Source organism: Amblyomma americanum, chromosome 11, assembly GCF_052857255.1.
Source record: "Amblyomma americanum isolate KBUSLIRL-KWMA chromosome 11, ASM5285725v1, whole genome shotgun sequence".
In the NCBI taxonomy this organism is placed as follows: Eukaryota; Metazoa; Arthropoda; class Arachnida; order Ixodida; family Ixodidae; genus Amblyomma; species Amblyomma americanum.
In genome coordinates this window covers 26,483,909-26,507,934 of record NC_135507.1, presented here as the reverse complement: position 1 = coordinate 26,507,934, position 24,026 = coordinate 26,483,909, and the positions used below count along the sequence as shown (strand labels likewise).

Sequence of the window (24,026 nt, the reverse complement as noted above, 5' to 3'; positions counted from 1 at the left end):
ACTAGCCGGACAACATGTTGTAATAAATTGCCTCATACATTATAAACATTATACACGTCACAAACTATGTTAATATAATGTGAGTAAATAAGGTATCTCTGCTGAAAACCTATCAGCCAACTTCCACAAACTGGCATTAGCAGTTAGTCGCAGTCTTGATTGATAATGTTTAATGACTTAACTTGCGGCAAAAGTGACAACAGCAGTAGGTGCGAAAGCACATGGTTAAAGAGACTAACTACAGCCAGTCTTCTAGGATGACACACCTGCAGTGGACAGTGACAGGTCCCCCGGTCGGATGCTGTGCTTGGCACTGCTGTGCACACTCTATGAGCGAAATGATGCTGGCCGTGCTGTCAGCGTCAATGACTGGCTGCCCAACCCAACCCAGGTACTGGAACTGCGTTGCCCGATTGCTGTCTCCAGACTGGGAACAAAACATGTGCATAGGTCACTCCTGTTTCGAATTCAGTAGCCACAAACAAATTCCTTTGTTGAGATGAGCATTGAAAGATTTATTTCACAATTATAATATAGTGCTAAAACTATTATAAAGCTTATTATTATAAAAATGAATAAATATCCATTAACCGATTGGTAAAACGGACCCTTGTTTAAACAAACTTGACTAATCAGAACAGAAGCTGTGGTCCCATCAAGTTCATCGAAACGACTTGATGCCCAACCCAACCCAGGTACTCGAACTGCGTTGCTCGATTGCTGTCTCCAGACTGTTAGTGGAGCAAAAGTGCACACGTCACTCCTACTTCGAGTTCAGTTACCACAAACAAATACCTTTGTTGAGATGAAAGAGTTGAAAGATTTATTTCATAATTAATACAATGTTAAAAATTAATATAAAGCCACTTATTATAAAAATTTATAAAAATCCATTAACTGATTGGTAAAATGGACCCTTGTTCAAACAAACTTGCCTAATCAGAACAGAAGCAGTGGTCTCATCACCATTAAGTTCATCGAAAACAGGCTCCCGTCAATTAAAATTTTGCATAAATAAAAAATCTTCCAGTTTTCTTAGAAATGAATTACTGAGTATTCTTAGTAATTAGGATGCATTAAGACAAGTGTCATGATAATAAATAGCTGATAAACAGATCATTTATTTAACGATATGTTCGTTATATTTAAGAATCTTCACAAAACAAGTTAATAAACGTAACATGTAACATAACTAGCAATTTCTACGGTGGAAGATGCATTCCAATGTTGGAATAGTTTAAGCAAGCAGCATGCAACTAGGTGATTAAAAGATGCCAAGTTACCTTGACATTGATGACATCAAACTCTCGTTTGATGAAGTAGTTGCCAATGTCCTGCGACACAAACTTCACCTTGACATAGTCACACATGAGCTCTCCTTCAGAAGGCCAGTACTGTTGGCATTTAGTCTGCACAAAAAAAAAAGGGTAGGCAGAAATCTTTGAGTAAACGTGCTGAAAACCACCCTGAACACGACCTCCAGCAATGTCAACTGCTGAGTCTTTAAGCTGTCATCCAGGATTTAATCTCACCACGTACCATATTTACTCGTGTATAACCTGCCCCTGCTTATAATTCGCACCCCTAACTTTGTACTCCGCGAAAAAAAAAAAAAACGTTGAGTATAACCCGCACGTTTACGTGAAAAAAAAAGAATGAGCACTAGAAAGATACAGCTGCACACTCAGTGATCATTTCATTTTCAGAACATTAATTCGAACGACCACCACCACGTACGTCACTGGTTATGAGTTTCTCAATCGTCGCTGCTCTCACTGCTGTCATCCAAGGCTTCATCGCCACTCTCAAAGACATAGTCGTCTTCGAAACCATCCAAGCTGTTACCGATGGCACATTTTTTAAGGCTTTTATGCACCAAGTCGGCCGGTATCACTTTCCACGCATCCCCAATCAACTGGCACAGCAATGGAATATTGGACCTTCGCATGCGTCCTGTTGGTGTGAGGGTGTAAAGGTCATCGGCCATCCACTGGGCATGCAGCGCCGTTTCACGTGTGCCTTGAAAGGCTTGTTCAGGCACACATCGAGTGGCTGTAGCATAGGCATCATGCCGCCAGGTATTATAACGAGGTCGGTGCCTGTCTCGAGAGGAATCCAGTATGAGCATTGAGCATACAGTACGAGCAGCAGGTCTGTTGCCGATTTCTTCAGCAGTGGCTATAATCTTTAGCTTCTCTTTCACTGTGAAACACTGCCACCGAGTCGCAATCATGACGCCAAAACAAAGCAGGCAAACAGTGCAAACTGGGGTGTAGCACACGAAACAACGGCTGACACTAGGCTCTACAACGCTGGATGAAGAAAACGCGACAAATGGCATGGAGAAGAACAAACAAACTATGAATGTGGATTTGGCTGTGCCTTTCGTTGGCCCCTCATTGGCTTGACAAGCGTTGATGACGATGGAGAAGGCGGACTACACAGGGGAGGCAGCCGTGCATTGCCACGAGGCCGACCCCCCCCCATCCAAGAAAAAAATTACAGATAACCCGCACCCCCACTTTTTAAACGCATTTTTTCAAATTGTGGTGCGGGTTATACGCGAGTAAATAAGTTATTATCAAGATGAGCATCACACTAAGTTTTTCTGGCCATGTCATTTGCCATTCTGCCAGCACATGCTATGAAAAACACAATAGGCAAAAACGGCAACTATTTTGTGGGTAAATAACTCGTCAAAGAAAATAGACATGGGAAAGATCTAACTGAAATAAAGAGCTGGAAGCCTTGGACAGGTGCAGTTGAAGGTCTACACTAGAGCACTTGTTGAAAACAAACGTATTTCAGACAAGGGCACAAGAAGCTTTCGTGCCCTTGGCTGCGGAGGTAGATTTATGGGTCACTTGTGGAGGGGGTTTAGCACCTCCCCCCCTTTTAAATCCACCCCTGCTTAGCTGAGCTATGCAAATGCACGAAGCGACAGATACTCACCTGCCCCTCGCCGAGTTCTGAGAGCATAACAATAGTGGAGATGCACTGTTCCTTGATCATGCGCCAGAACTCCACTACAGAACAGTCCAGGGGGTCTTGCGTGATGATGAAAGACAGTGATCTGTCATAACCCTGTGGGAGCATCAGAAGCCACAGGAATCAGTCCGGTGTTCAGGTAGCAGAGCACGGTTGAGTAGTGTTCAAGGAAAAAATGCCCGCTAATGACTTTACTACAGTTGCAGCTCAGCTTCGACCTCCAACAAAAATCAAATGTTAAAGGAGTACAGACACTCAATTTTGGTGGCATGTTTTTTTCTCTACAATGATGCAGAAGACTCTACTACGCATGAATCACCACAAGATATTCACCTACGACAGCTTAATAATTTATAATCGAATTTTTTCTGTCATGTTGTTTTCGGCTTCAACAGCCGAACGCTGGCTGTGATGTCAGCGTGTGCTTTTGTGTCACGTGAGGCATGGAAAAACGTCCATATAATCGCTGCTTCATCGTTTTAATTTACTGCAGTGCTGAAGCCAGCCTTCCTCAAGAGCCGGATTGACAACGAATGTAGAAGCAGCGGTTATATTGCAGTTTTTTTCATGCCTCACGTGACCTGTAAGCACACATTGACGTCACAGTCCTCATTCGGCTGTTGAAACCGAAACCAAAACAGCATGAGAAAGAAATGTGATTATAAATTATTTAGTGATTTTACAAGAACACAATGTGGTAATCCATGTATAATATTGCCTTATGCATCATTACAAACAAAAAACACGCATCCAAAAGTTAGGTGTCTATACTCCTTTAAGATGCTGAAAAAAAATGTTCTGCACGAAGTTGCATTCACACACAGGCTATTTTTTTAGAACGAAAAACTAGAAAGGTTCTGTGATAACAGAAATGGTTGTGCAAAGTGCTGAAATTGGGCTGTAATGGTACCGAAATCATGTAATGTGACCTGCGACATGCAGACTGGAAAGGAATGATGTGTGTACGTAGTTTATAGCAATATTTTAAAAATTTTTAGTGTGTGCCACTGCCGACAATAGAATTACTATACTCAGGGACAACTTTTTTTGCAAGTGCAGCAGAGGCTATGCAGTAAAGGACTACAGTCACCAACTTTTTGCTTGCGTATTTTATTTTTTGAAACGATGCGTTAGACATTCGTATACATGGAGCACCCTGCAGTATTTGTGCACTACTGCTAAATAATTTATAATTGAAGTTCTCCTTGGCACTGTTTCTGTCTCGGTATCATTGTCCGAATGATGACTGTGACGCGTAGTTGGTGTTTAGGTCACATGAAGCATAAAAAATCTGCTATATAATTGCTCAAAGGTCATTTTTTGTCATTCCAGGTCTTGTAAGAGGCGCGATTAAATGTCATAATGAATTAAAACTATATATCAGCAATTACATTACAGTTTTTCTAGTGGATCATGTGAGCAAAACTTCAACTTTCCTCACAGTCGTCATTCGGTCGATAAGACCGAAACCAAAACAGCATGTGAGAAGTAATTCAGTTATAAATTATTTAACAGTTGCAGGCAAATAACACACGGCAATCCATGTATTCTAGTTACCTACACACTCTCGGCAACTTCCTCCTTTTCACCCCTCCTTTTCACCCCTAGCCCAAAAAAACCCACCCCCACGTCCGTCCGTCACACAGACAAAGGCTGGTCTCTCCCTTTCCTGCCTAGCCTCTGCTGTGATGCCACGAAAACTTGTCCTGGAGTATAGGTACTCAGTACTTATTTATGAATGATGTACGGAATCTGGGTGCACATTAGGGGGATTGACTTACCTGAACAAATGAGGCATTAATGTAAGATGAATGGTCTCGCGAAGGTGACACAGGCAAAATTACTCTGTTACAATCATCTGGAAAACAGAGAGACAAGGCACAGTCAACAGCTTGCTCCATAAAAAGATGACAAAACACTCAATAGTAGTTGGAGAAGAGAGTGCACATTATAATAGCCATTAAATATATATATATATATATATATATATATATATATATATATATATATATATATATATTTGGAAGCGGAATGCAATGTACAACGTTATAAATGGTCAACAGTGCATTGTGTATTTATAAAGTAGAAAAAAAAACGTAACGATTAGCTAGAACCACCTGAGGGAAATCCTCCGACAGTTACTTCACCTAGTGACAATAATTAAAATAGTAAAATAGTATTTTTTGTAGCAAATTTTATCATTTCATTTGCAAAAGGCCTCTGTGGGTACACGAATCTGCTGATGAATGTTTTACAGCAGCAGATGTTATTACAACCGGCTGCAACTTCAAATCACATCTCATATTAGTTTTAGCACCAAAGCAGGAGATGCACAAACGACAAAACCATGTGGTATGACACTTACATGGTACAATAAAATCATATCTGTTCTTCGCCACATTCATGTCCATCATCCCCACACAGCATGTTTTGGGGTCTTCAATAACATCACCTAGTTTCTAAGGGAAAAGAAAAAAATAGGAAGATTACACGTCATGTTTGAATTCCAAATGAAGCAGTGTAAAAAAGCGAAAAAATTGCACTAATCAAAATAGAAGGAACATCCCGAAGTTTCACCTCAAACTCCAGAACCATTCCCGACTTTTCAGAGTTTCCCAACTTCTCCTTCAGCTGAAGGTAGTGGTCCCTAAGGTGCTGGATCTCAATCTCCGTGTCACCAAACTGTGCATGCTCCAAGAGCGCACGGTAAATAAAAATGTACTGCTTCTGCAAAAGGTTAAAAATACAAAGAAAGATGTAATGAATAAACAGCGCTAAAGACGAGGACGAAGAGTAAACAGGATGAGCGCTGTCCTGTTCACCTGTAAGATGAATGACCTGTAATCATATTCAAACCTTAATTCATAGCGAAAGTCACTGCTGTAGCACAATACATATCTATACATACGCTATCTTCTAATACATTGGGTTTTGTAGCGATAGCTACATTAGGGTAGCATTTCGAATCTTCAGCGCGGCGCCGTGGCGGTGCCGCCACCCTGTGGCCACGTGGTGCGGAGCAGCTGCCGGCGGCGTGGCGCCGTGGTTGATCACGTGGTTCGTCACGTGGTTGTTCACGTGACCAAGTTCCATTCGGCCAGCTGTAGCTATCCCGTCAGTCCAGGTTTACCCAAAGCTAAACCACCACCAATATTTTTGTTGCTTCCAATTTATATCTGCATCATTTGCGCACATCATAGTTTGTATGCAATCAAAGCTTGCTTACAAGGGGTCAGTCCTCTATCAGCTATGCCAGCCTGATCTCATTTGAGTGCGATCATTTTGAACTTGAGCCAGACTAAACGGCATTCATTCTTCAAGTATGCTCTCTGCCCTGCTTTCAATGTTGGGAAAAGAAAACTGATACTTTAGATGCTTTGAGTAAAAGATTTCGAACTGTAAAATGCAAATGTGAAATATGAAATTGCCAAATTAGCATGAGAAATGCTGCATGTACAGTCTTGGTCAAAAGTCTTAAGGCCAAAGGCTTTTCGCTTCAACCACATAATAGAGCCAATTTAACACTATTACGCTTACTTGATGTCTGCAATAATGACCAGCTAGCTTGCCTAACAAACACTGCAAACTGTTTTAGACATCGTATTAGGATAGAACTTTGCATACCAGTGACTGGACAAGGAAGTTTCTCTGCTTGCGAAGGCCGGCTACCCAACTGAAGATGTCCACTTCCTCCGTCTTCTCCAACTCCTCTAGCAGGGAGTCGATGGCCACAAATGTTCCTGTTCTCCCGACACCAGCGCTGCACCAAAAAAGCAGAGCTTAACAGTTGCCTTGCACAAGTAGTACCACTGTCTTAAGATAAATGCTGAACTTTGCACTGATAGAATAGGTGAAAGAAGCACAAAGGTCAAGAAAAAAGAACTGGTGTACTCTGTGTAACTGCTGATCCCTTTCACTGTCACATTATTCTTTGAAGGTACTCATTTTTTTCTCTAAAGTGTTATCTCGGAATTTTGTCCCAACACCTCTTTTTTGACCAAGATATTTCCGGCAGGGTATTTAGCTTCTCTGTTGTGCCGTCTATAAAAGAAAAACAAACTAGGGCTTATATGTGCTCAGCTAGCTACTACTTTGGTAGGATAAAACGCGTCATTTTTTCCTCAACTAGGATATGGGCATAGCTCATGTTTGGCAACAGCTGTGTGAAATGAGTGGATTAAGTCAGGTTGTTTATGGTATAGTTAACTGATCCTCACAGAGTGATCTTGAGTGTATGCTTGCAAGACAATGCTTACATGGGCTATCTGGGACATGGTAAGGTGAAGAAGAAAAGGTCACGAACAACATGAATATTAATGAAGGAAGCTCTGTAAAAGTTTCATTGCAAGTGCTGACTGTCGGGTCAGTGGCCAGAACTTCATTTTTCCTATCTCTCATTCTTGTGCTCTTGCTTTGTTTTACAAGACCAGCCTGAAGTTTAGTTTTCAAATGTGATAAATGTAGAAATGGGGAGTTTTCATTAACAGCATTCAACTGCGCAGTAGCACACACAAAAAGAACGAAGGACATGACACAAATGATCATGCAGCACAAATATCTGGCACGCAAAAATGCTTAATCTTTTTCTGAGAACCCCTGAATGAACATCTGTGACTGACCCATAAATCCAGACGGTGAAATGTGGTTTTTGCAGCTGAAGAGTTGCCCCGCCGCAGTGACTCAGTGGTTAGGGCGCTCGACTATTGATCCGGAGTTCCCGGGTTCGAACCCGACCGCGGCGGCGGCGTTTTTATGGAGGAAAAACGCTAAGGCGCCCGTGTGCTGTGCTATGTCAGTGCACGTTAAAGATCCCCAGGCGGTCGAAATTATTCCGGAGCCCTCCACTACGGCACCTCTTCTTCCTTTCTTCTTTCACTCCCTCCCTTCTCCCTTCCCTTATGGCGCGGTTCAGGTGTCCAACAATATATGAGACAGATACTGCGCCATTTCCTTTCCCCCCCAAAAAACCCAATTAAACCAATTAGCTGAAGACGCTAGAGCCATACCTGCAGTGAACGAGAAGTGGGCCTCTGTCTGAGACGTAGTGTTCATTGACACGCTTGATGAACCGAAGTAGCCAGGAGGGCTGGTCAGGAGCCAGGAAGTCTTTCCACATTGTGAAGTGGAACTGCAGGATGTCCCGCTCTTCAGTGATGCCATCCTGGTGCCAGTGAAAAAAAACACGCTTAAAGTGAGTGGCAAATAGACATTGGGTTTGCACAAATGACAGTTCACACACAACTGTGAGGCTGTTCATGTGTTCCACCTAAATAACATGCACATCCTTGGGAAAAATGGTGATGTCAGACATATGTGTCACACTACTAAGCTGAGTAGTCTGCTGAAACACTTTTCACTTATTTTGCCCTTGGGACCACACAGGCATTTCACAGGGGAATGGATGCAGCTAAAAAAAAAAAATCAAGAAGTTGCAGACCCATGGTGCTGTTTGTCCAGGCTGCCCTCGCGCAATTAAAATCAAATCATCATTAAAAGGGTACAATGTTCACCACGGTTTCACAAAAATGTGATGATGCAAAAGCATATGATCACTACAGATTATTTGAAGTTCACACAAAGAAGGAGTTTTCAATCTGATCTTCGTGCTGTGTGCAACTTAAGTCACAAGAACCAACAAGGCTGTGACTTAAGCAGGTTTTTATTCCCTTTACCCTGATGCTGGACTCTCCAAACCATTCACACAGACACAATGTGTGACCACATTTTGCACTTGAAAAGAAGCTACAACGATCGCGGTTTTGACATGTCTGGCAGTTCGACCTACTTTGCATTCAGAAAGTTCAAAAAACAAAAAGAAATACGCAATTATAATAAGCTGTTTCCAATGCAAGCCGCCAACCAGCTAAGTGGCTCAATATAAGACTGACACACAGGTTCTGAGCACATTATATAGCGTGAAAACCCATACTGGGCACAAAATGGATAAGTTGTTGAAAGCACTGCTCCCTTTCTGTTCACTAACTTCCTATTTACAACCAATATGTTTAAGCATTCGTTCCAACTTGGTCTCAAGTTAGGACAAAAAATCTGACTAGAGCAAAAATGCAGTTTTACGTTGAACGCCAAAGGATGCACCGTCAAAATGAATAAGGAATAAACGTGCATGCAGGAAAAGATGTACCTCTGTGTGCTCAACAAAGAATCGGCGCACAACGTAGTCTGAATATCTTTTCGCTGTGATAACTCTGACGGTGTACTGCTTCTCAATTTCCTTGATGCCTTCGTCTGACCAATACTGGGCGCATTTGATCTGTTTTAAGAAAGAATACAATAAACATATTTCAAAGCATAACACAATAGTATTGCATCATAAACACAAAAGTTTTTATTGACTGAAGAATTCAAATTTTGAGGGCAATCACATAGTGTAAACTTAAAACCTAACACGACACTTGTGAAGCACCGCAGAACAACGTTGCTCTAAGCAGAAAATGCACGAAACGTATTCAAATGTGTACTTTGATGAGCCTTGCTTTCAGAAGTAATTTACAAACTTTGTGATATTGGCCGAAGTAGCTAAGTGGATGAGCTAAGTGATGTTACAAAACAAGTATGTTTTGTTGAAAAAGTATAACACAATAGTATGGCATCATCAAAACCAAAGTTTGTAAAGTTTATTCCCTCACTTCCTCCTCTCACTATCTCTACATCAGACAATGACCTCAGTGTGGCTTTTATAGCCTTTAGCTTAATGCCTTCCTCACTTGAATGTTTAAACAAATTCACTGTTTCCAAGTTTTCCTATGTTATCTCAAATATCTTGTGCGTTTCTCTGGCTCCCGCTAGACTGGTTTGGCTTATGCTAGCAGCCAGTCTGCTATCAAAACAGTGTAGCAATTACTATTAAACTTGATGGGAAAGTCACAAAAGTACTTTCAATACGGGTTGCGACAAATATGACAGTAAATATAGTTAGTTCTACACGACAAGCATGATAATATTAAAATGCTGAAAGGTACCTTATAAATCAATTTACCGGAAGTCAGCACATAAGTGTGCATGCAGCTGACAAACAATGGGATAATGCAGATTAGAGAGACATGCTACCTTTCCATTTTCTTCAATACCAGTCAGCATGACAATAACTGTGACACGGTGCTCCCAGATCATCCTCCAGAAATCTGTCACTGTCCGTTCGAGCGGACCTTGTGCACAGATGAAGGTCTTCTTGCCACCAAAGCCCTGCAAGGATGACAAGAACAGAAAACATGAAATCGGAGGCCCGTTACAGTAAGCAAAACATAATTCAATCTTACTGGTCCCACGTGGAGACGCTGTATACCTAGTTTTTGGAAGCCTAACTTGAATCAACTATTTACATGTATATTTATATTTACAACACTGAGCCCACAACCATAACATCTCTTGTTTGTTATGCCTTTCCATACCTTAACTTCATAATTGTGAAAACGGCGCCAACTGTAACAATAAATCTAGAGCTCTAATAGAGCTGCATTACCTCAACGAAATTTGCGTTGATGTAGTCCGAGCCGGGAATGCCATCAATGGGAGACAGCTTGACTCTTGTTTGGTCAACTGCAGAAAAGCATGAAAACATATGTTTAGGCAGCTGCAGCCAAGAACTGATTTGGAATCACATAAAGATGATGTATATATAGAATTTAAGAAAGATCAATACAAAGTATACTCACAAGCTTTGATGTCTGGGTAGCGGTTTTTGTGCATGTTTTCTGGAGTGTCAGATGCGTATGTCGTTCTGTCCTTGAATTTCTCAGGCAACATCTATGGAGGCAGAGTTATACATGGATGAATTTCTCTTGCTGTGAATTCAACACACGCAAAGTAACTTTGCGACACACAATAACAAGAAAGACGAACATAAACACAACTGCTTCAAACTAAGTTATGAATGTCTGTCCCCTCTGCACCAGCAAAAAATATTCGATTCATGCTTTAAAGGTTGCAACAGTGTAACATAAGCGTACAAAACATAAACATGGCCAGCGACAAGCTGTCCTTGATTGCATGTTCCTCCTACATCAATGAACGATTTACACTCAATCTTGCCCAGATGACCCATGGTAAATGTCTCCACACTCAAACACGAATCACAAATACAAACCTCGAATTCACTCTGAAAGAGCAGGTCGCTGTCACAGTGCCGCTTCACGAAGGCTGTTGGCAAGTTGTCCGCTGAGATGGGGATTGAGTTGGGAGAGTTCATGAAGCTGCCTCCTGAAATGACACCAGAGTTCCAGTTCTACATGCAGTGCATGGGTCTTCATGCGAAGAAAATGTCATTTCAAGTCTTCATGGGCCGAGTGCAGGATAAGAATGAGCTGAACTGTCTGTGTGCCATTCCAGACCACCTATTTTAACCACAGCATGCACTAACGATGCAATTAGTGAGATGTTTGTAGCCTCAGATACACGGAGAATTGATTAGTGTGGAAGTGTTGGGGGTTTCTTCTTTGAAGAAAGCATGAAGAGCAGCTAACCATGCAGAGTAAGAAGAATCTGCCACAGGGTGGGTTTAGTGAGCATTCATAGATACCAGTCACAGGTGACTCCACGAAATGAAGGCTGTGAATATAATGTTGATGTAGTGAAGTATATTTGTTCACAGTATGCAAAGATGCAGTATTGAAAAATTCCCTTCATAACAAACGCACGTAATATTATACAATATAACAGTGTAATATAATATAATAAATGTAATATAATATAGTGTAATACCATTTATGATAGGGTACAAAAAATAGTTTGAGGGTATAGGTAATACCACTACGTAGTATAAAAGTTAAGGTGACCATCTGATGCTTACAATAGTGTGTGGCAGGGACAAAAAGAATGTATCAATAGTGTCTCCAAAATTCAAGGCTTGCTTTAATTAATTGAATAATATAAATGTAACTCAGAAAATATTGCAGAATTTCTTGTTCATCAAAGGCATGTCTACACAGCCTCTCCATGAAAGCACCCAGGCACTGCATTTAAAACAGACTGTGATGGAACAATTTTTGCGGTGCAATTAATATTTCATCAATTCGGCGATGAAATAGTCTAGTTTCTACTGTTCTGCTAGAATAGATTGCAGAGAGTGAACATGCACAGGGAGAGAACTTTCGGGAAATGGTAAGTATAGTGCAGAAGCCACAGTTACAAGCAGAATCATGCAAAAAGAAAGAACCCTCGTTTTTAGACAAAATAGCAAGGTACAGTCAAGTAAGTTACCACACAATGGGGCAATATGAAAACCGAAGAGATGGAGGAGTTTGACCTCTGATAATGTCATATTCAATTACACTCTTCCCTATGATGGAAACTGCAACCGCTGTGACTGCAGCAGCTGACAGCTTGTTATGCTGTCCCAAATTATCTTCTAATTTTGATTTTTCAGCCATTGTGCTAACATATATGCACTTCCATGCACAAAGAGAGCGGGAACAAAACAATGCAAAAGAGAATCTAAAAGCAGCGAGATTTTGGTTTTTGGTGGATAAATATTAGTGAATCTGGTCTTAGTGTGTTCACTGTGGCAGCGATTTTTGCAGCCGTAATCCCTCTGCATCATATTCCACCCTCGCTGGTGTGGCGTTACCCATCAGTGAGCCACTGGCAAAGCCAATTTCTCAGAACCGCCAACAGATGGCAATAGCAACCTAGGAAGCGTGCTTTTCGCAGGCCCTTTGAAAAAACTGAGCTGTCTCATGGCTTCATCATGTGACTTAGTATCCGTGAATACATGACGTGACCCACAGGTTACCCATGATGCAGTGAACATGCTAAAAAAACATTTTCATGACTGTTTGTTCAATGAAGTGTGCTAGTGTAGTGTGTAATCTTCACTGAATAATTACTATACTGTTCTGTTCTCATTTCCTCTACCCTGTTTGTGCTTCATTTGTTCACGAATGCATATTAAGTCTGGCTACAAAACTTTTGCAACTTTCACAACCTTCACAACATTCACACATCACAACAGAAGTACCAACATCTACACAGATTCCAGGTGCAGTCGGGCACAAAACAAGCAGAGTTGAGAGATAAGCACATGCAGTGATGCAGTACTGTGATTTTTATCAAAGTGTCTTTCTGAAACGCTAATCAAAAGAGGAGCCATGCTTTCTCAGTGTTCAAGAAAGAAAAAGAAAAGAAGAGAGTAAGACCTCATTTTTTTTTTTTTCAGACTAGAAGGCTGGGTTGCAGATAAGCAAAGGAGGAAAGCTTGATCGGCATGCAGTTAGCTACCACCACCACACAGGCAAGCCACAGCATGCTTAGCAAAGAGCATGTGTTCACTTTTCGCTCGGGGAACATGGCCATTCTTCTGAATGGTTCTCCGAAGAAACGCGGTGAGACCCAGCCGCTCACCTTGGTCCTCATACAGCTGGCCATTTTTCTTCCTGTGGGTGGAAAGGCCCATAAAAGAGTGAGCGTATAACACCAGCTACATGACAACGCAAAGTTGCACACATCAAAGAACACCCAGGACAACTTCTTGTTATTTTTGATTTTAGTAAAATTTAACGGTTGCGAAACTGTTGGCATTTATCTATCCGTCTGGAAGAAAAAATTCGCAATCGATCGAAAATGGAATATTTTTTTTTCTGACATCCAATCCAAACCCGTGACACAGACGATGTCACGAACATAAGACATTTTGAGGTCGCTGGTTTAAAATGAGTGTTGGTATAGTGCAGCTTTGAAGACCATGTACATAAAAAAAAATGTGCTCGATGTGGTCACAGTTTGCTAGAGAAAACAATTTGTGGCAGCAATGCCTGTATTTTATTTGTTTTTGGTGTTTAGTAGCTATAAAAGCTCTACTTTTTGTGAAAACTGCTGCTCTGTCACAAGAATGCAGTAACCAGCTAATATAAGCCAACTTCAATTTGCTATTGATGTCTCTTTGAGGCCGATGCTGAGAGCTGCATTATGAAGAACCTGAGAGTGGTGGTAGAATCAGATGCAATTTATCTGGCAGCTGAGCCAACAGTCCAAGCTGGACTTCAGCTTGGCAAGAACCTTGAACTGAGAATGTAGAAAAGGTTTAGGGAGTGCATGGTTACACAAGACTCTGGGATTGTAATTTTTATTTTCGTACTGAATGAAGTGCATGCATCTGCTAAAAAAGTGGCTTGTTGGAGTGGAATTTGTACTCTGGGTTTTCACTTTGGACTTCCTGAAACAACCTGTCACTGATAGGTGTATGACATATGAATCAAGCCATGTGGTCCAAGACAGCTTTGAAGACAGCATGCTGTGCATGCAACTACGCAGTATATCACACCATTTTGTTACTGTGAATGATGTTACCATGACTGTAAATTCAGCTTATCTGGCGATTTCAGTCAGCTCACATTCGTGGTCTCCGAAAGCAAGGTAAAGAATACATATAGCCCAAGTTGTCTGTCATTTAAGCTTTTAAGAGGCAACCAATAATGTCCAAAAAGCACCTGCTAAGGCTCCTGTTGATCCAAAATTTTGTGCCCCTACCTCTTGATAAGTTTGCTTCAAAGGCTTGATACACGCAGTAAGGGCCACACACATTCAACAATTGAATGGACTGAGAGCATGCTGCAGTGTAACGTGCAAAGTGATGCGTTTTCCTGTACGAGCATAACCTTACGATCAGCATTCTAAATGTGCTGCGCACAAAGTGCTGCTTAATTACAGAAAACATTGCAGTCATCATCATCAGCAGCAGCAGGACAAAGGCATTTCCTTTATCTCTCCAGTTCAACCTATACTGCGCCAGCTACGACCACCTGATCCCTGCAGAATTTTTTAATTCTATCTGACTCTCTGCTGTGCCCTGCTGTGCCCTGCTGTATTTGCTCTCTTGGAATTCATTCCATTACTTATTAAACCATAGGTAAACTCCTCTAAGCATTGCAGTATTGGGCAATAACTGCCAGGACAATGGGAAAAGTACTAAGGGTGACTGAATCATCAAACAGTGATCCCACAAATATAGTGATCTTACTTCATGATGCAGACAATGATGACCATCATCAAGGCCACCAGAACCAGGCCACATATCACACCGAAAACGATGGCAGCAGGGCTTTCGGCCGTGATGGTGTTACGGTCCGTGCCTGTGTGGAGAAATGAAACAAAAATAAATACTATGAGCTGCACTGCACATAATGCATATGCATTCACATTGGAAATTTTTTTTATTTAGCTAAACGTGCAGTCAATTTTGTACAACTTATATCACTGCGCACACTGCCAAGACAATAAAAAATATGGAGATTTAAGGCCATTGGATGCAAACTTTGTACATATGATAATAAAAACTGAAATGAGAGAGGAGTGATAAAAAAATTGGATACACCTTTAATACCCGCATGTATCATAAATTTCCATGCTAATCGCTTTAATAAGGAATCTTTGTTGCCCTTTGCTTCTGTTGTAACAATGTACACCCATATGTGCATTGCAAGAAGCTCAAAAAAAAGGGGGGGGGGGGGCAGAAAGTATGTTGTGCTATATGAGACTGTCTACCTTTTTTATCTTGTGACACTAAAATTTCCACTCAAACCCTGAAAGCCCCTGATACACTACAGACACTACCATTATAATCCTCTTCTGAAGTTGCAATGTGTCTGTGATGCTAATAATTCTCATAACACTTTAGTGCATACAGGAATGCAATGCACAGTGCGAAAGTTAGTCTCTCTAGCTTTTACTACATGCCTGCCTAGTATGCTGACAACCTTGACCAATTTCCAAGGTACGTTCAGCGTCATTTCTATCTTCTCCCCTTCATAATCACGCAACAACTTAAGGAGAGGCTGTGCTTGCTTTAGCAAGCAAGTAAGCAAGACCAGTCTTGATTTAGGTATATTGAACCGTCATTGTGAGAGGAGTTTTTAGGAAATTGAAGACCAAATAAATTAGGCTACATGCCCTTACCTGTCTCCACCGGGGCAAAATATGGACTCTGCTGAGACAGCAGTGACCCGTTTGACCCTCGAACGTGGACTTGAACAAAGCCGGTATAGTTTGTGTTGGCTGCGAGTGTTCCATCGCGCACATATTCAACTTCAACTGCAGGTGTGGGAGACTCGGTGATGTTGAGGTCAGTGGCTCTCCGGTGCAGGTGTGAGTCTTCAGTGGTGCTTCGGATAGAGTCAGCAGAGCACACGTGGTTCCTCTCGTCGCCAAGGATAACTTCTTCCACGAAATCCTCGCTTTGGGCAAAAGAATAAGGAATGCACTCAGGACGCCGCAGCTACATCTCACAAACAAAGGGATGAAGGACTGCCTTGTTGCAGCTGTTGAATGATGTGTGTAACTGTGCCAAGCTGCACATTGCGGCCTTGTCATCGTAAGTGTCACTAACGGCAGGGCATAAATTACAGAAGCAATAAAGGGCTTCACTGATCTCAACTTTGTATGTGTGTGTGTGTTTGTGCACATAAACAAAAGCAAATATGATCATGGGAAAAAATAGAAGTAAAAAAACTTGCACTTCACAAACTTTTTGGATGACACAATATACACTCCACTGAAAAAAATATTAAATTTTACAAAGAAACTGTTATACGACTAATTTTAACACAAAGAAAAGAATTCAGAATGTTCTTGTGCAGTCCAGTGAACAAATATTAAATTTTAGAGAAAAAACTGTTATACAGTTAAACCTGTCTATAACGAACCTCCGTACAACGAATTCCTCGATTTTACGAAGTTTTTCTATTCCCCGTCTCCAGTCCCATAGAAATCCATGTATTTGTGACCTCAAAGTAACAAAGTGGCCGTGCGAGAGAACCTCCAAATAACGAATTTGCCCCGTCGACCGCCTCGTCTTTTTTCCCCATATTTTAAGAACATAGAGCTAAATTGTGCCAATTGCTTCGTTAGTTAATGATCAAGAACGATGAACGCCTCAAAAAAACATTCGCAGCGGCGGCGAGCGAGCATCATCACCCGTCCACTCGGTGGTGATGATGATAATGCACAGGCGCCGCTTTATTGCTTCCGCGCCGGCAGCGCCACTCTTTGGCCGCTGGAGAAATCACTTCACTTCGTATGCGTGACACTAGGTGGCACTACACGCGTTTCTAAAAAAAACTTGTTTTCAGCTGGCGCTTTCCGAATCTGTTTCTTTGTTCCTTCTGAGGCCTTCCTTCCTTCCTTCCTTCCCTTCGCCGTGCCGGCGTGTGCGTGCTTTGTTCTCGACTTCGTATATCTGTGCGCCGGGTCGCGTTAGTGCTTTGACACATCGAGAATGAATGCGTCTACGAAGAAACGGAAAATATTGTCTCTTGAGGACAAAATTGCTATTCTGGACGCCGTTGCTGCAGGCGAAAAAAAGAAGGATGTAGCTGCCAGATTTGAAATCCCAGCCAGCTCTCTCTCTACGATACTCAACGCGAAAGATGCGATTCGCGGTGCAGTGGAGTCCGGTACTAGCGGCAAAAAGAAGAAGCTAAAGCCGTCAACATACACCGACGTGGACAAGGCTGTGTTCTCATGGTTCATGGACATGAGAGCTAGAAATCTTCCTATCAGCGGCGCTCTCTTGCAGCAAAAGGCACGGGATTACGCCTGTATCTTGGGATTTCATGACCTAAAGGCGAGCAACGGATGGCTTCAAGGCTTCAAAAACAGGTATGGCATCGTTGGAAAGATAATAAGTGGTGAGTCCTCTTCTGCGGACAGCGATGCTGCCAATTCTTGGGTCGAAGAGAAACTGCCAGCAATTTTGGAGCGCTACGACGCGACCGAAGTGTACAACTGTGACGAGACCGCTCTTTTTTATCAGTTGCTTCCAAACCGCACCCTGAGCCTGAAAGGCGACGTCTGCCATGGAGGCAAGCAGAGTAAACTTCGTTTAACTGTTTTGCTGTGTGTTAACTCGGACGGGACTGACAAGCGCGTCCCACTGGTTATCGGTAAGAGTGCCCGCCCCAGGTGCTTCAAAGGAACACACCGGATGCCCGTGAAATACGTAGCCAACACGAAAGCGTGGATGACGCGAGCCATATTTGGTGACTGGCTGAAAGCGTTTAATGGAGACATCAAGAAGCAAGGCCGCAGAATTTGCTTATTCTTAGATAACTGTTCTGCGCACCATGTTGAAGGCCTCGACCTTTCAAATATAGAACTGCAGTATTTTCCCGCGAACTGCACTTCACTAATACAGCCCCTTGACAAAGGAATTATCAAAAGCGTGAAGTGCAGCTACCGGCGTAGACTGATCCAAATGCTGCTTCTGAACATTCGTCTTCAGCGGCAAATGAAAGTGGACATTTTCCAAGCAGTTGAAATGATTGAAGCATCGTGGCGAGAAACAAGTGCGGACATTATCGCCAACTGTTTCAGAAAAGCCCACGTAACGAAAGAAGTTCACGCTGCGCAAACTGACGAAGAGGAGCACTTAGGAGTGGAGCCTTCAGGGCCGCGCGATCTCGCCGAAGCTTGGGGTTTACTGCGCGTGAATGGAGCAGCCCCGGATGACGTGCAGCTCTGCGACTTTTTGTATGCAGACGACTGTGCCGTGACTACAGAGGAGATGTCGGATGAGGCGCTGGTTGAAAGTGTCCGATGTCAGACCGACAATGATGGATCTCCAGAGGTCGAGTCACCATGTGAGATGCCTTCAACAAATGAAGTGTTGAATGCCATCGACGTTTTGCGGCGCGTCGCGGGCTCGCTGGACGATGGCGGTACAGCATTAAATACCTTGATGTGCTACGAGCGATCAGTGGTGCCGACCCTCATCAACAAACAGCAGAGCAAAATCACTCGTTTCTTTTCAGTGCAATAAATGTATTCTAGGCCATTTCAATGGCCTCGATTTTCACTTTGGTTTCGCTTCTGTATTTATTTTTCAAACTTTCTCGCGGAAACTGCATATAGCGAAAACCTCCCTATAACGAATATTTTTCGGCCTTTTTCAATTTCGTTATATCCAGGTTTAACTGTACAGCTGTAATTTTAGTACAAAGAAAAGAATTAAGATTGTTCTTGTGTAGTTTATTGATCACCCTGAAAGGTAATCCACAAATGCTTCTTTTTCTACATAGTGCTGTAAGAGGAGTTATGGACGTGACAAAAGCTACAGACATTACAGCAAAGAAACAATATAAGTACATGAGGAATGATGCGAAATCGAATGTTTGGTTAGCCATTGAGACATTCATAACTCTTCATACAACCAATATACATCAATGAGGACCCTAAGGTATCTGCCTGAGTCTATAAAACCCCAAAGAGTACAGAAGTATCACTCTCAGCATGAAAGCATCACAGAAATACAGTAGACTCCATTTAAGACGAACTTGAACGGACTAGAAAATTTGTCTTATCAGAAATTCGTCTTGACAGAAGCGCGCCTCAAAAAGCTATGTGAGCAAGTTAGGTGTGTCCATATATAGTCCCGTAAGTCAGTCTACATGCACAATACCTGCTGATGGCCTCGGCAATGTAGGCTCCATTGCTGCTGGCACGATGAACCTCGTGGTACGATGTGATGTTCAACTGTCGTTGATCTTTGGGCAAAGATTCGAGTGTCTCTCCACGTGCAAGCTTCACCACAATCACCCTATAGCACCTGGAAGAATAGGCACAGAAAATGTCACAATCAAAGGATGCATGTTCAGCCAACTGAAGAAAAAAAAAGGTAATTAGCAAGAAGCAAATACCACTATGTTTACATTTCATTGTTAGAGATGCTCATCTTGAAACATGCAATGAACTGGCACTAAAAGACATTGCAAAAGGCAAAGCATGCACCACTGAAGAAACTCTCATGTGCATTGTAAAAATGCAAATAAACAAGGCAAATGTTTATAATAATAATAATAATAATAATAATTGGTTTTTGGGGAAAGGAAATGACGCAGTATCTGTCTCATATCCTTGGACACCTGAACCGCGTAAGGGAAGGGATAAAGGAGGGAGTGAAAGAAGAAAGGAAGAAAGAGGTGCCGTAGTGGAGGGCTCCGGAATAATTTCGACCACCCGGGGATCTTTAACGTGCACTGACATCGCACAGCACACGGGCACCTTAGCGTTTTTCCTCCATAAAAACGCAGCCGCCGCGGTCGGGTTCGAACCCGGGAACACCGGATCAGTAGTCGAGCGCCCTAACCACTGAGCCACCGCGGCGGGTGCAAATGTTTCTGTCCAAGATTAAAGTTTGAATCCCCAGTGTGTATCCATTTTTGCAACAGACATCAAGCAGACCATAAACCATGAAAATTTAATGTCCCCAACCAATTGCTATGTTAGAGGGAATGTGCAAGGCTTCTTGGTATAAACGTTGAATTTTAGAACTGGAAATGGCAGTGAACAACTCATGAACTGGAGGATTTATTTTGATGACTTAGAAAACAGCTCTCACAGGATTTGTGCCAAGAGTGCTAATGGTTAATTGATTCCATAGCTAATAGTTTTCGAGTTGAACAAACAGTGGGATAAAGCAAAGCAGTGATAGATATTGAAACTGCAGTGTATCCTGTTTATAGAAATACAGAAGTTAGTGCACTGTATCTTGAGAGAAAAACATTTGGCATGCTCTGAAATATACAAGGAATATATTATGGTAAAATTTTTCACTGCATCAATTAGTCTTCTGCATTCATTTATGCAGAAATACAAGGTTAATGAATATATGCAGAAAGAATTTAGCATGATAATCAAGAGCATTTTTTTTAGCTCCTGATGTGCTCAAAAGAATGACTTGCGGCTTCTCATTACACATTTGCATCAAGATTCCAGAAAGGCTGCAGCTAGCAGATATTAGTAAGAAAAAAATAATATAAGTTGACGAAAGACAACTCTTCCGAAGTGAAATATACTTACAAAATGTTCCCATTTCTCTCCGACACTCGCTTGAGGTGAAGTCTGAGCTGCCTGTGTCGCTTTTCACCCATTTTCTGAAGGTTGAATTTGGGAAGCTGAGCCGGCCCTGTGGAAAAATACAAAAAGAAACTTGGGCATGTGGTCACTAAATTGACGCTGAACCCTAGGCATTGTTTTACGAGCATCCACGTAAAATGGCATTTTCAAAAAGGCTGGAGTGTTTTAGAAGCAAATGATTTCTGTTTACAACTATGTACAACCAAAACAAATTGCGCAGGTAGATGATTAGAGGAATGTCTATCCAATGGACACAAGCTTAGGAAAGGGCTGTGTCAGCATTTACACCACACTTGTTTTTTGTAAAGCTTTATCTGTTGTGAGAGAAACCTTTAATAAATGTTTGAAATACAGGACTGTTATATTGTACCACTATAGTATAATATAGTGTGGTCATTTACTAGCTGTCAGTGTTTTATGCTAAGTAAGCACTAGGATTGCCCACGTGACTGGGGTATTACATTTTTTTTGATGCTGTACAAACAAACGTTTCATGTGCATATACCAAAATAAAACTGAGCTTATATTTGGACAGATATGTTTGTCTTCCTCATTTGCTGTGGTCTCCTAAATGTCATGTTAAAAAAAGCACTAATAAACGCTTGTTTTTTTTTGCTACAGCATTTACCACATGCAAATGGATTTCAAAACAGTTGACAGTGTCTACCTATAGCGGGAGACGTGCACGTAGAGCGTGCTGTGACGCCACTCAGGTTCCCACAGCCGGCCTTGTTGACCGCGCAGATGCGCACGGTGTAGTTGGTGTTGGGCTTGATGGTGATTGTGTACTTGAGTGTGGTCGAGTTGACTTCGTGGGGCTCCTTCAGCCGCTCGGTGTCGAACACCCCTGTCTCACGCCGGAAAAAGGCATGCCCTTCCAAAAGGACCTGGCAGGTAGGAGTGGGAGAGAAACTGTAATACGCAGCTTTACAGATTTACGCAATTACGTCACCATATGTGCCAATCTTGAGCATCATAAAAGTTACGAGAATGATGAGAAAAAAAAAATGCAAAGAAGCTGTAGTCCACTGGGCACTTGTGAAACCAACTAAAGAGGAAACTGTATGGGTAAAAAGTGTCGCATAGCCTGGAATGGAGCTGATTGAGAACATTAATTCATGACATTGTTTACATAAATGATTAAATTTGGTCTCATGAACGATTTGCAATCACAATAGTGGCAAATTCTGAACATCACAGCTTTACACTTTCCAAGGCATCACTGTAAAGTTGTTAAAACATGCGTTTGAAAGTCATGTTTAAATGATGTAGTTCCAGTCAATGACAAGTCTATCAAAATACAACAGCACTACAAGTTAGCCTTCAAGTTCACTTGCTGTGCACTTTTGCTTGTTTTGCTCAGCATGCTTCATCTCTTCCACATTAGCAAGCTTTTAGTTTTGGTAGCTTCCTTCCAGGTAGGCAGATTCACATGGCTGAAGTGGCTCATTGTTCAATCTACACAGTGGCATAATGTTTTCCTTGGGCTTGCCCTGAGCTTGACCAATACTACATCCCTTACAACTGTCCTGCGAAATTTAGGGTTCGTGATGTACTCTCAAATTTCAGCGCAAACAGAGGCAGCAAGAAGGCAGCAAAGACAAGTGTTCAATTGTAGTAAAATGCTGTTGAAGAGTATGGTACACAGTCTATCTACTACAGCGCACCATGTCTGCTGATGCGTACCTCCAGCAAAAAAATTATCGTAACAATCATTGCCTCATTGGAAGGATTTTGGCAATCAAATGAGCATTCCTAATAAACATACAGAGCTGAGTGAGCTGCAAAAATGGCACAACTCAACAAGGACCGAAAAATGGCCTTGCCTACCTTGTAGCCAAGAATGGTGCCACGGGCATCCTCAGGTGGGTGCCAGGTGATGATGCCATAAGTCATGTTCATCTCCGTGTTTGCAAAGCAGAGCATGGTAACATTCTGCGGCGCACCAGCCACTGCAAGGAGGTTGCAGGTTGAGGATTTACACCACGGAGTGACAACATGGCTGCCAAGGCAGCATTCAGTGGTAGTTTGCTGAAGGACTCCGCATTGCATCTTTCCATGATGGGGATCATCCTTTTACAGTTAAAAGCATAACCTGTGGTTCATGGTAAGTCACTCATCTCTCGTACTGTATTGAGTGGAACAGTTTGTTGTAAGGCATAGCCACAAATGTGCGTATACTTAAAGAAACTTCAAGAACTCATTTTCTGCAATGGAAACATGTAACAGCTGTCTTTTTCTGTTACGCGGTTTGCTATTACTGCATTTGCTCTTCATATGTTCTTGGTCTTTATGCATTGCATTTACTGACGTGAATGCACTGTCTTCCCCTAAGTAATGCTCTCCCTGTGAGGGCTTTCAGGGCTGACATGAACAAGGAACAATGTGAAACCAACAGAAGTGCCCTTATATGCACTACTGCTCTGGAACCTACCTTGAGCTTCATTTTGGCCCTTACACCAAGAAACTCACAATGAAATCAAATCTATAAATCTAGCCCCATATCCTACATACTCAAAACTAAGCACCCAGTCTGTGTATATGATGCATGTGAAATAACTGTGCAAGTACAAAGAGAAAATTTAGCCCACAATGTATGTGAAATTTAATAATGCTACATTACTACAGTTACTACTCATCTGATAAAAACAGAAAAACACAAAGGACTTGCAAGCCAACTTACTTCCATCGGCAGTGCTGACATCCAGTTGCTCAGACCAGTTTCCGCAACCAATGATGTTGCACGCACGCATCTGAAACAAGCAGCAAACCAGAGCAACATGCTCAGATACCTCAGAAGCTCTTTGTACTTAGGGCTGCTAGTGACAATTTCACAGACTTGAAGTACAAAGTGCACAAGAAGTGCTATCACCTGCTAGCAAATTACTTAATTATTATAGAATTAGGGAAGATACCTACTGTGGGGTGCAACTACCACTATTTTTATCAAGTTTTATCATGCAAATTCCTATAGATGTGCCTCTACCATAGTGGTGACCTAGTGGTTTCAGCATCTTACTAGTATGTAGGTGTTATTGCAATCCCCAGTGCCACTAAGTACCAACTAGTTTTCCAGTAGGCACAAGCTTTCTCCCAGCCTGCTGCTTGATTTCTTTGGAGTGAAATGCTTGGGAAAATGTTTCTTTGACCCCACCTTGTGAAAAAAAGGTTAGCCA

General features: G+C 42.0%; 1 protein-coding gene across 1 annotated transcript in view; it reads right to left on the bottom strand.

The window, feature by feature from the left end:
* LOC144110735 (tyrosine-protein phosphatase 69D-like) overlaps window positions 1-24,026 on the bottom strand; it is a 626,192-nt gene that overhangs the window by 6,751 nt on the left and 595,415 nt on the right. Inside the window, 21 exon segments of the mRNA XM_077643805.1 lie at window positions 267-427; window positions 1,284-1,409; window positions 2,953-3,084; window positions 4,770-4,846; window positions 5,354-5,447; window positions 5,566-5,715; window positions 6,613-6,748; window positions 7,995-8,149; window positions 9,131-9,259; window positions 10,057-10,191; window positions 10,469-10,545; window positions 10,662-10,752; window positions 11,093-11,205; window positions 13,273-13,376; window positions 14,960-15,071; window positions 15,895-16,172; window positions 19,394-19,540; window positions 20,794-20,899; window positions 21,518-21,737; window positions 22,681-22,802; window positions 23,534-23,603. Coding sequence (XP_077499931.1) covers window positions 267-427; window positions 1,284-1,409; window positions 2,953-3,084; window positions 4,770-4,846; window positions 5,354-5,447; window positions 5,566-5,715; window positions 6,613-6,748; window positions 7,995-8,149; window positions 9,131-9,259; window positions 10,057-10,191; window positions 10,469-10,545; window positions 10,662-10,752; window positions 11,093-11,205; window positions 13,273-13,376; window positions 14,960-15,071; window positions 15,895-16,172; window positions 19,394-19,540; window positions 20,794-20,899; window positions 21,518-21,737; window positions 22,681-22,802; window positions 23,534-23,603 — 2,735 coding nt within the window.